The 13,601-nt window shown below is 42.9% G+C and overlaps 1 protein-coding gene across 2 annotated transcripts in view; it reads right to left on the reverse strand.

Moving 5' to 3' along the window:
- acvr2b.L (activin A receptor type 2B L homeolog) overlaps positions 1–13,601 on the reverse strand; it is a 109,693-nt gene that overhangs the window by 50,892 nt on the left and 45,200 nt on the right. Inside the window, exon 2 of one of the 2 annotated variants that reach the window (XM_041565363.1) lies at positions 8,165–8,239. Within the exon in view, the coding sequence (XP_041421297.1) occupies positions 8,165–8,213 (49 nt within the window). The 5' untranslated portion in view covers positions 8,214–8,239. 2 annotated transcript variants of the gene reach the window in all.

Raw genomic sequence — 13,601 nt, forward strand, 5'->3', positions numbered from 1 at the left:
CCCACTAAAGCAATGGCCAATGTTCCACGCAGCTTCTCCCAATAAATAAAGCCAGGGAGGCATCTCATTTATAGCCTGGCCCAGATGCAACATCACTGCAATTCCTGATTAGACACAGCAATGCGGGAAATAGATGAATACATGAAATTAGCAGGGGAATATTCCAGATATTTCTCTCACATTTCAGACTGTGAAGCAATGAAAAAACAAAGTCTTTGTACATTCCTCTGGCCAGGATTCTTCCAACAAAGGGGAAACTGTGACATGAGAATTATTTTTTATTCTTGGTTATGTTCCATGTCCCACACCTCAAAAGCAACTGTCTAATATCAATCACTGACTACAAGATGCAATATACGACCATGGTATATCTGTGCTGTAGGGCACAATTAAAGGTATTTTATCTGATTCTCCCTCCTACTAAAATGTATTAAATCTGATTGTCCCTCCTATATCCTCCCCGGATAATAAAGGCAGGGCACGTTTAAGGCCAACTCAACCTATTTATGCCAACCTGGCCCCATGCCCACAGGGAGCCCTCCACCTGGCTTTGAAAAATAAGTAATGCCCAAGGGAAGCAGCTGGGGGTGAGGGAGCTGGCAGAGAATAAAGTTTAAAAATTATGTAACCAAAAACAGAATTCCTACCATCCGCCAGCAACAACATTGTTGATTACGATCAGTCTGTTTTCATTGACTCGACAGTAAGGGTGGTGGCACACGTAACGTTTTGGAGAGATTAGTCATCCATTGACAAAGCTCCTCTTTTTCGGGCGACTAATCTCCCTGAAATGCCTTCCTGTCGGCTAGAATGTGAATCGCCGGCGGGATGGCACTCGGATCTCTTAATTTTTTCCGAAGTCGCCCAAAGAAACGAAGTAGCGATCAGAGTAACATCCCACCAGCGATTCACATTCTAGCCGACGGGAAGGCATTTCTGGGAGATTAGTCGCCCGAAGAAGAGGAGCTCTGTCGATGGGCATGTAATCTCCCCAAAACGCTACATGTGACAACACCCAAACAGAGCTTGTGGCTGGTGATTTTTGTTACCAATTGCCCTGATGCCCCCACAACCCCAATTTTTAGACTGCTGAACATTATGCAGATAAAGACACAGCCCTAAGGCCCCATACACAGGCCAATAAAAGCTGCAGACAGACCAAGTCGGCAGCTTATCGGCCCATGTGTAGAGCCCCCCGACGGGATTTCCCGATCGATATCTGGCTGAAAGTCGGCCAAATGCCAATCGGACAGGTTAGAAAATCCGGTCGGATCGCGGCCGCATCTTTTCATTGATACGGTCCCACAATCCGACTGCCCGTTTGGCCTCCGTTATATCGCCCACTTCAATTGCCAAACGAGAGGATCTGTAAGTCTATGGCCACCTTTAGACACAGTCTCCTGATCTCTTTTGGAACAAAGTGAAAGGGAACAAGGTTAAAAACAAAACCATAATCGATCTGATACTTGTGGTACTTCACCCCTTTTTGTAGGTTATAGAATTCCCTATTCTTTGCATCTTCAGTTGCTCTTCATCTTTTATAGGACTTTTGAATTATTTTCCACTCCTCTCTGCCTCGTTTCAGCTTTTGAATAGGGTCACTGACCCCGACATCCAAAACAAAAAAACTATTCATTTATGAGGCTACAATGTTATTGCTATTATTACTTTATTTTCCTATAGATCACTCGATTCAGGTCCTCTCCTGTTCATCTTCCAGTCTCACATTCAAACCACTTCCTGATTCGGGGTTGGACTGGGCCAGTAGGACACCAAGAAAAACTCAGTGGGCCCAGACCCAGACCCGCTCCCTACATTAAACTAATGCTGCTGCCCTTGACCTTCATCCTTGGCCCTGGTCATGGGCCTTAGAAGAAAAAAAGTGCACACAGGGGGGCCGGAGGGGGCTTTACGGCTGGGGACAGTGGCCCGGTGGGTGGGGGGCCGGATGGGGCCGGGCAGCAGAACCAATGGGCCCCAGACCCCCCAGTCCGACACTGGCCTGATTGCGAGGGCAAACTTGACAACTGATCATTAGAGGCTTGAAGCTTGTGAAACTGTAGCCATAAACCATTACAAACCCCGGGATCCATAATACGCTGAAAGCAGCAAAGAAATGTCCTTGTTCTATTAATTAATTTGTTTGAATAACAAGTAAAAACCTTGTTTTGAAAGAATTCAGAAACTATGTAAGAAAATAATATAAAAAAGCTATTTAGCTCCATTCAAGGTGTGAATACACGGCACACAAATAAAGCTTGCCGGCGTAGTCATCCTCCGAATGTTCCGAGCGCTCATCGGATGAAGCCATTCAGTGTTTGGCTAGTAGCCAGCTGGACTCCATCGGGGGCTTTTCCTTTCCTGCCGTTAACGCTCAATTCAGACTCTCGCTCTCGTACGGATCTCTATTTATAGCAACTGGCGAGAAACCAGCCACAATTCAACCACAACTCAGGCACCACGGGAAGGGAAAAACACTACAATCATTTTGTTTTCATTATGTTCTGCAATAAGCAGTGGCCACGTGCGCCCGCGGATGCAGGAAGGGAAAAATGAGTAGAGGAAATAAGATCGGGATTTATAGCAAACTGCCCTGGTGGTTATAGAGGCACCATGACCTCCGATTCTCCTGTAGAATTCCTCAGAATTTAGTACAGGGAATACCTATGCTGCCATAGTTTTATGGGATCTCTCTGTACAGACTATGAGCAAACTTAGGGACTGTTCCTGCTGAATTGTGCTTAGTACAGGGGAATACCTATGCTGCCATAAGTTTATGGGATCTCTCTGTACAGACTATGAGCAAACTTAGGGGCTGTTCCTGCTGAATTGTGCTTAGTACAGGGAATACCTATGCTGCCATAGTTTTATGGGATCTCTCTGTACAGACTATGAGTTAAAGTAGAGGGCTGTTCCTGCTGAAATGTGCTTAGTACAGAGGAATACACACACATATATACATATATGGGGCAGTTAGCTTTCCTGGCTTTTAGCGGCCTGAGAGAACTCACTTTGAGATAACTATAATTGTCGGAGGTTCTTTTAAGGACATGTGTTTTGCATTGCAAAGATTTTGGACCCTTCCACCTGCAAAAGAGTCAGCTTATCCCAAAATGCTTGGGAATCTCAATCTCATGTCAAGCACAGCAAAGACTCTCAGTGAATTAACCTTGCTCCACGGTGCATGGGCAGAACCTAGAAAACCATCACTGACATAAGGCACAAGCAGAAAAGAGACTAAAAAGACTGATCTGATGACATTATATTGTGCCACCCTGAGGACAAGGAAGGTGCTAAATATGGTGTCAGAAACTATAGAAGCAGCCAGTGCGATAAAGTACAGTGACCTCATTTGACTTATTTCTAAACCCTTATGTTGGCCACACCAGCCGATATATACAGGGATGGAATCCTTCATCCAGAAACCAGTTATTAAGAAAGTTCCAAATGAAGGCACGTCCATCTCCCATAGACTCCATTTTCATCAAATAATTCACTTTTAACAGCCATTTCCTTTTTTGTAATAATAAAATAGCACTACCCTGTACTTGATCATGGATCCTTTAAGACAAAACAATCCTATTGGGAGTATGGAGATCCACATTACGGAAAGACTGGAAAACACCAGGTCTTGAGCATTTTGGATAACAGGTCCCATACCTGTTTTTCTCTTTTGGGATTTTGGATAACGACCCGTTATCCAAAATCCCAAAAGATTTTAGCAGTTTTTCTCTTTTTTTTTTTGGTGGGGTCGCAGGAGATGGTCACTAGCTGAATAGATTTTTGAAGAATGACTTATAATCTAATAGTATCAGATCCATAACAATAATCAAGAATCACCACGAGAGAAGCAGCTGGACAGTTTGCTTGGGAATCATTGAATATCCACCCGTGTCGGACATGGTACCATACAATTTAATCTGCTGCCATTGAACAAATGAGGCAAAGAAATATATCAGCCCTATATCTTCCCCAAGACTTCAAGCCATGAGGTCACACATGTACGTGATGTCATACCTGAAACAAAACATGTCAGTTTCCATTTCCCAGTACAAGGCACATCAAACTATATTTCACCAAAAAAAAAATGTAAATTTCAGATTGGCCCTTAAGCGGCACGAGAACTAGAGACAACACGTCTCATCCCACTTCTCTGCCGTAATATTCTCTGGCATCGCCCGCGGCAGATCTCTGCAGAACGGGAACTATCTAACATATTAAATGATGTTTCCATTTAATTTTAATACGGAACAGTCAGGTTTTATCCGATACTGGGAGAAAAATCAATTAGCGTTTCCTTTCTGTGGTTAAATTAATAGTTTCTTCGGAGACTCTCTAAAAGGCAATAATAGAAAACCTTTTACACGTCATGGGTGAATAGAGGCCGGATGACAAGAGCAGGGAGCCACAACCAGTGCCTGACAGTCTGCAGTCAGAACTACAGCTCCCAGCATTCCTGGAAAATGTTTAAGCTAATGATACACAGCATTTGTTTTATCCTCCAGTGCAAAAATGCCTGTTACTACTCGTACTACCTGTCATTGACTTAAAGGGTTGGTTCACCTTTAGGTTACGTTTTAGGGCAGAGACGCTCAGATTCAGGGAGATTTAGTCGCACAGTGATAAATTGTCTCTTCTTCGGGGTGAATAATCCCCCCACGAACTGCCTGCTGCCGGCTAGAATGTAAATCGCCGGCCGGATGGCACTCCGGGTGCATCGTTTTCCGAAGTCGCCCGAAGTTTCCTTGTGAGGCAAACTCGGATGACTTTGGAAAACGAAAGGCAATATTAAGGAGATTTATTGATGTGTGACTAGATCTCCCATGTCTCTACCCTTACTCTCAGCCTTTTGGCTAAGATCAAGGGGCTGATTCACTAAGGGTCGAATATCGAGGGTTAACCCTCGATATTCGACTGGGAATTGAAATCCTTCGACTTCGAATATCAAAGGATTTAGCGCAGATAGTACGATCGAAGGATTATTCCTTCGATCGAACGAAAAAAATCCTTCGAATCGAACAATTCGAAGGATTTAAATCCAACGATCGAAGGAATATCCTTCGATCAAAAAAAGTTAGGAAAGCCTATGGGGACCTTCCCCATAGGCTAACATTGACTTCGGTAGCTTTTAGATGGCGAACTAGGGGGTCGAAGTTTTTTTTAAAGAGACAGTACTTTGACTATCGAATGGTCGAATAGTCGAACGATTTTTAGTTTGAATCCTTCGATTCGAAGTCGTATTCGTACTCGAAGGTCGAAGTAGCCCAAAAAAACCTTCGAAATTCTAAGTTTTTTTACTTCGAATCCTTCACTCGAAGTTAGTGAATCGGCCCCCAAGTGTAGTATCTGTTCTTACAAACTGTCCCGTTTTTAGAGGGACAGTCCCTCTTTTGACAGGTCAAGCTGCAGTCCCTCAATGAATAGCCAGAAAAAGAAACAAAGTTTCTAACTTAATTGGCTCCTGGCAGAGACCCTAAAACAGCCACAACAGAAGATAAGATACATTTCTAACAATTCATACATATAACAAATGTATCTAGATAAGCAAATAAGTAATTGTAACAGTATAAGATAACAGGTCCCTTGGGAAATGTTAGACTCACAGCTTAAAGGGCAATTCAAACTTTTATAACCTGCGAAATTTTGTAAAATTAACATGGTAATTAGGGGGTGTGGCCACAAATGGGAGTGGTCAAAAAATTTGCACCACACTTCGCGCGGCAACTTTTTTTTTTTTTTTTTTTTACAAAATGTTGGGAGGTATGTCCAATCCTCTGGTCATGGGCCTAAACATTATGGAAGCCTAGGTGCTGAGCGTCCTACGGGGGGTGCCTGACTCGTGCTGGATCTCACACATATGCACTAGGCACTTTAGGGTTTTTATTTTACTTATTTCTTTGCTCTGGCCAGGGTTGTCAGGTCTAATTTTCTAAATTTCTAATAAAAACAGCCAAAGTCAACTACAAAACCAGTTCAAAACTAGCCAAGTGGCACTTCGAAAGTCCGAAAATAGCAAAAATTTGTGCAGTGAAAAAAAAATCGAAAAAAACACCTTTTTAAAATATTCATTGTTTCACAAATTTTTTCATTTTAAAGCAAAATGGGATAGATTCAAAGCCCTAGATTTGTGGAAAAGCCACCAAGGCCCGGCCCTAGGGCGACAGGATTTTAGGGGGCGGCATTCTGCCCAACCACACCCACATTGGTTCAGAAACACTGGGTTTTTTACATTTCCTGTGCGCCAATGTCTATTGCTCTGGTCCCGATGGTGAAAATTTGCAGGAATAAAGAGCAGGGGAGGGGGCAATGAACGGCAGCGGACCTAAAGGTCATGGATTTGGTGCCCTGGGGAAAGCTTTGGTGGAACCCATGGTTAAAGGGACTCTCCCTAGCCATAAGGCGAAGAAGAGTCCGAAGACCCTTGCTCAATGTAGCTTCGGTGAAAGAGACGGCCGAAGACTTTGGACACCTTTAGCGCCTTTTGGACTAAGGCTCTAGAGTATTTTGGAGCCTATTCCTTTTGGTAGGATTCACTGGCGACACCCACACTTTGCACTTTTCAGCACTGTGCACTTTGGGTGTAAGCAGGGCCGAATTTACATAGAGGGCGTCCCTAGACCCACTGCCATTCGTCACCCCTGTCCCCTCCCCTTTATTCGTGCAAATTTTCATCATCAATGGGGAAATTTAAAAAAATGATTGTATCTCCAGCACATCCCCAGTGTTTTTGAATCAATGTGGGTGTGGTTGGGCAGCATGCCGCCCCCCTAAAATCCTGTCGCCCTAGCCCCGGGCCTAGGTGGCCTTTCCACAAATCCAGGCCTGGGTGTAAGAAAGCACGACCTCGGGCTTTCAAAAAAAAATAAAAATTAGTATGTCATAGAATGTCCAATTTTTAGCAACTTTTCAACTGGTCTTCATTATTTGTTTTATAGTTTTTTTAATTATTTGACTTTTAGCTTTCAAATGGGGGTCACCGAACCCACCTAAAAATAATTTCTCTGTAAGTCTACACCTGTATTGTTAATAATACTTTATATTACTCATCTTCCTGTTTACACCCTCTACAATTCATAATCTATTCTCTTGTTCAAACCAATGTATAGTTGCTAGGGTAATTTGAACCCTAGCAACCAGATGGCTGAAATTGCAAACTGGAGAGCTGCTGAATAAAAAGCTAAATAACTCAACAGCCACAATTAATAAAAAATGAAAACCAATTGCAAATGGTCTCAGAATATCACTCTCTACATCATAAAATGAAACTTTTCAAAGGTGCAAACCCCCTTTAAAATGGCAACTGCCTCCCCCGTCATCCAAATCACTGGCAGGCAACAGATTTTGGGGGTTATTTCTATACTGAAGCAGTGAATGTGTAACAGAGGCTGTTCGTGCTTTGCTTACTGCTCCATAATGCTGAGTCAATGAACTGCTTTGTCTCTTGTGGATTAGTAAAGGATATTCCGCATACCAGGCATTCTGCACCTTTGCAATCTTTGTGCTCAAGCAGAAAGAAACACTGCTGCCTTCGTAGTCTGAAATAGAACGAATGTAAAGAAAAAAAAATATCCAGTCGACTGCTGGGCTATTGTTCTTAAATGTATTTTATTGGGCCTGACACGTTGCAAAACCCGAGTGGTTTCCATTTACAGCACAAGAGTGCAGCTGGGCCTTAGGGTCAGGGCACACAATCAGATTCGGGGAGATTAGTCATCCGGCGACAAATATCCTCTTCTTCGGGCGACTAATCTCCCCGAATCTGAGTGTGTGCCCTGACCCTAAGGCCCAGCTGCACTCTTGTGCTGTGAGATTAGTCACCCGGCGACAAATATCCTCTTCTTCGGGTGACTAATCTCCCAGAACAGCCGCCCGCTAGAATGTAAATTGCAGGCGGTATGGCACTCGGATCGCTTCGTTTTCCAAAGTCACCCAAAGTTGCCTCACGAGGAAACTTCGGGTGACTTCGGAAAACAAATCGTTCGGGGAGATAAGTCGCCCCGAAGAAGAGGAGATTTGGAAAGATAAGATAGGTTGGCAGAAGATCAAGGGACAGAATGCAGTTATATATTTATTGTTTTATAACGCTGGCCACCTCCTTCCCAGCGAAGAGTTGAGCTTTGCTGTCCATTTATGCAACACATACAACAGTAAAGTTGCAGCTGACCTGCATGCCAATGATTCCGTTTATTTCCTGGGGGTGAATAACCTTCCATTGGCGCCAGCCAAAGGTATCTTCATTCTACAGTCACCATAAAAACAGGAGGGGGATGAAGGATAAACTAGAGAATGTAAATGTGTGCAGTAAAGGAGAACGAACAACTAAAATAAAATCTGGATATAAATGGTGTATATTATATACAGACCTTACTGTACCAGCCAAAACAGCCCTATAACAGTAAAGATCCAGGCCTTAAAAGTTGTCCCCAGCGGCTCCCCATCTTGGATCTTGTTAGGCCATCTTTTGTGTGTCAGTGGCACTGCACATGCTCAGTGAGCCCTGGGCTGCTGCTGAGAAGCTAAGCTTAGGGATGGTCGGAAATCATCAGCAAAAAAATAATAATAATCAGTCATAGAAATTAATGTTACAGGGCTGATCTAAGCTGCCTTGTAGCATGACTTTGACTTTATTGCTTATTAATCTTGTGTGACTTTTTATTTTATATATATATATATATATATATATATATATATATACACACACATACACACAGTGTATATTATTGTGACATTTCTGTCTGTTTCTGTGTGTACTGTATATTGTGAGTGGGTCCCTAAGCTCAGTAAGTGACAGCAGCACAGAGCATGTGCAGTGAATCAGCAGAAAAGAAGATGGGGAGCTACTGGGGCATCTTTGGAGACACAGATCTTTACTGCTAAAGGGCTGTGGTTGCCGTGGGCTGGTCTGATAATGTTTAGCATTTGTACTCTTCTTCTTTAAGCTTTCATTCTCCTTAGGGCCCTCTATGTTTCTAAGACTCAAGGGAAAATGCCCTTTCTGTCCTACCCTTAAACCAGCTCTGGGCTCATCAAGCACAAGCCTGTATTTAGCATTGAGTCACGGTGCTGGAAAGCCCATTAGGCTATAGGTTAGCTTGGTAGTCAGAGCTATACATTGGGAAAGGGGAGAAATTCTGTATTAATGTAATTGTTCTATGAAATGGTCTTAAAGGACCAGTAACATCAGAAAATGAAATTGCTTTAAAGTAATAAAAATATAATGCAGTGTTGCCCTGCACTGGTAAAACTGCAGTGTTTGCTTGAGAAACTCTACTATAGTTTATATAAAAAGGCTGCTGTGTAGCAATGGGGGCAGCCATTCAAATGAGAAAAAGTTCAGGTTACACAGCAGATAAGCTCTGTAGAACATAATGGTGTTATCTGTTATCTACTATTTAACCTGTGCCATATAGCCTTTTTTAAATTTCCCTTATTGCTACACAGCAGCTTGTTTATATAAACTATAGTAGTACTTATCTGTTATCTACTGTGTATCCTGTGCTTGAATGGCTGCCCCCATGGCTACACAGCAGCTTGTTTATATAAACTATAGTAGTACTTATCTGTTATCTACTGTGTATCCTGTGCTTGAATGGCTGCCCCCATGGCTACACAGCAGCTTGTTTATATAAACTATAGTAGTACTTATCTGTTATCTACTGTGTATCCTGTGCTTGAATGGCTTCCCCAATGGCTACACAGCACCTTGTTTATATAAACTATAGCAGAGTTTCTGAAGCAAACACGTCAGTTTTACCAGTGCAGGGCAACACTACATGATATTTTCATTACTTTAAGACACTTTAAATTTTTGGTGGTACTGTTTCTTTAAAAGTGCTTGGGCATAAGAGAGACCAATTTAAATTAAAGCAGCAGACAAGGCGATAGGTTTCCATATACAAGATGGATTGCTTGTAGGGTTTCGCTTCTAACCAGTTTTGTTATGCTAGGCCAATACAAAGACCAGACTTCAAGCACCTAAAAGACATGACATCAGCAGCCCCCCTACCCCAAACACCCAGTGTGCCCTGAGCCTCGGCACGGCAAGCTATTAGCGGAATTAGGGAACAAAGAGCAGCAAAGAAAGTAGAAATTTCACCATGCTGAATCGAGCAGACAAATCTGGTGAGTTGCAGTTTATTTCTAGACTGCGCCTATTCATCCCGTGGCAATGCCATCCTCGCAGAGAAAGAAAGGGGCTCCTCGAATGAAAGGGACTCGGCCGGCTGTGTGCAAATAGAGGCGAAATTAATTTAGAGGAACGCAATCTATTGACGTGGCCGCACTCAAACTGGAGTCAATTTAAAATTTAAATCACTTCTCAGAACAAATGGCGAGGCCAGGGTGGTTACCGGCGCTGGTATTTCTAAAAAAAACAACCAATTGAAGGCATCTCTCTCCCCAAACAGAATAGCGAAAACTGGCAGCACAGCCCATCCGTGCCCCATTTTCATGCAAATGGACATTGTTTTTCCGGGGGGGGATGGGGGCACAGCAGGTGTTAGACTATGCGCTCCCTGTCTGAAATAAGAAGCCCAGAGAAGGGATCCTGAGAAATTTTGGGGTTGGTTTCTGTACAAAGGAACATTTTCTCTCTCTCAGCCATAATAATTATAATATAATGCCAAAGTGCTGAACCTGGGAGGGAAAAAATAAAAGGCTTGGGGGGGGCCACAAATCCTTCAGTCAGCGTGCATACAGCCCACTGGGTTAATTGAATTAAAGGATTAATATAAAGATAGGGGCAATTAAGGGATGTGATGAAGGCAATTTTATCCATTATCCAATTTTATCCATTTTAAGAGATATAAAAAGATTGATAATACAGTGATGACTTGTTTCACATTAAATATCTTCTCTATGCAGTTGTATTATATTAAAGGGATACTGTCATGGGAAAAAAATGTTTTTCATAATGAATCAGTTAATAGTGTTGCTCCAGCAGAATTCTGCACTGAAATTCATTTCTCAAAAGAGCAAACAGATTTTTTTATATTTAATTTTGAAATCTGACATGGGGCTAGACATTTTGTCAATTTCCCAGCTGCCCCTGGTCATGTGACTTGTGCCTGCACTTTAGGAGAGAAATGCTTTCTGGCAGGCTGCTGTTTTTCCTTCTCAATGTAACTGAATGTGTCTCAGTGGGACATGGGTTTTTACTATTGAGTGTTGTTCTTAGATCTACCAGGGGGCGGTTATCTTGTGTTAGGGAGCTGTTATCTGGTTACCTTCCCATTGTTCTTTTGTTTGGCTGCTGGGGGGGAAAGGGAGGGGGTGATATCAATCCAAAGTACAGCTGTAAAGAGTGATTGAAGTTTATCAGAGCACAAGTCACATGACTTGGGGCATCTGGGAAATTGGCAAAATGTCTAGCCCCATGTCAGATTTCAAAATTAAATATAAAAAAATCTGTTTGCTCTTTTGAGAAATGAATTTCAGTGCAGAATTCTACTGGAGCAGCACTATTAACGGATTCATTTTGAAATTTTTTTTTTCCATGACAGTATCCCTTTAAGGAGTGGGAGCTGGGTTGACGTTGAGTATGGGGGCACAGGACACTCCTACTGTACATATGCCCATTAAGGTTGCCACAAGGCCAGTATTTTACAGGCCTGGCTGGTAAAAATGATGGTTGATTCGAATGTTATTAATAGGGAAAAAAGATAAATGTATAGGAAGGCCAGTATTTTTTTCCAAAAAAGGTGGCAACCCTAATGCCCATGTATACATGAGTGAAAGCTGCCATACTGTTTGCTGGTGCTGTGAAGTTATAGCTACGGTCTGCAGCAAGTAGATAATCAAAGAATCAACGTCAACATCAACCAATTTAGAAAAAAGGACTGAGCTGAGCTGTTGATACACCTAAAGGCAGCCATACACATACAGATCCGCCCGTTTGGCGATTCCGATATGCCCACATTGAGACGGGCGATATCGGGCTGATCCAATCGTGGGCCCAACGATCGGATCATAATGCAGCCAATTCGGGCTGTCGGATCGTGGAACTGCACCAATGAACAGATGTGGCCGCAATCCAAAGGGGTTTTCAACCCTGCCCGATCTACATCTGGCTGACTGTTGGCCAGATATCGATCGGGGAAGCCCGTCGGAGCCCGACTCGGTCTGTCGGCAGCTTTTATCGGCCCGTGTATGGCCAGCTTAAGGGTTATGGCACGTGGTATATTTTGCGCCCACAGGGAATCATGCACCCAAAATTGCCATCATTTGAGCCAAACCAAAGATGATGACCAATTAGATGTCTGGTTGAATTGTAGGGGGGTATCAGACAGACAGACTGTCAGGAGGGTCCCATACTTGAGTAAATATCTCAAAGCACAAGTGTTGAGTATTAGAAGGATGTAGGCATGGAAATTAAATGAAAAACGTTTATACTTCACCCCCATGATGTTAGATCAAAAGTAGCAGCCCGAACTAGGGATGCACTTTTTGGAATTCGGCCAAACCCCTGAATCCTTTGTGACTCGGCCGAATACCGAACCAAAGACTAATTTGCATATGTAAATTAGGGGAGGGAAAGTAAAAGGTGGGACAAATGTTTTTTACTTCCTTGTTTTGTTGGAAAAGTCACGTCATTTTCCTTCCCATACCTATTTTACATATGCAAATTAGGATTCAGTTTGGCCCTGCACAAGGATTCCGAATCCTGCTTAAAAAGGCCAAATCCAGAACTGAATCCTGGATTCGGTGCATCCCTAGCCTGAACCCTAAAATCAGAAAACATCTACTTTAAGCCGCAGCCTGGTGTGACATTAGCCTTTGGACGTCATTATATTGGTCTACGTTTTCCAGGGGGGTCCCTGAATGAACGGCTCCGCTACTCTTGAGATTGTATGGTGGGCAGGGAGAATAGTTTTTTTTCCCACGGAGAGAACTCAATTGTTCAGCCAGCAAAAAGGCAAATAACAATGTGCAGTTAAAAGAGATACATTTGTTTGACACAATGTAACAATATAACCATTGATCATGAAAAGAGAGATCAAAGGAGCGTGAGAGTGAAAGGGGTGGGAGAGTGGGAGAGACAATAGGGGGCGCATGCTAATTTAGACAAAACGCGCCTTTATAGACGCATCGGACCCACCATCCACGTTTGTGGAAACAGCTGTCGCCCTACTAGTCAATGTCTATGGCGGCCAAGGGTCCACCAGCAATCAATAGGGGCTGCCATTAGAGATGCACATAGATAATGCTCAAGGAAAAGCTGATTAGTGCAAATGACTGCTTCTCTCTCCTCATCTGATTGATTGTTATAAGATATAAAGGAAGGGGGGGGGACAAATATATACACAGGGCTAGATTAGGGGGGGGGCGCTCACACTCTTGGTGCTAAACATTTCAGCAGGTCTTTTCTCCAGAAGGTTTTTCCATTTTAGGATATATAAAATAAGGGGACTGTGATCGGCACCGATCTGGCAGAAACATGCACATCTACATTAGCACACTTAATATATACACACTCATTTCTATACATTACCATAAAAGCAAATCATTTACACAATACAAAGTCCTTTGCTCCCGACTCTGCACTTTAGACTTCCATTTGTTAATGCCATTTTATACATAGGGCCCTACCGCAAACAGACTGC

The sequence above is a fragment of the Xenopus laevis genome, chromosome 6L, assembly GCF_017654675.1.
Source record: "Xenopus laevis strain J_2021 chromosome 6L, Xenopus_laevis_v10.1, whole genome shotgun sequence".
In the NCBI taxonomy this organism is placed as follows: domain Eukaryota; kingdom Metazoa; phylum Chordata; class Amphibia; order Anura; family Pipidae; genus Xenopus; species Xenopus laevis.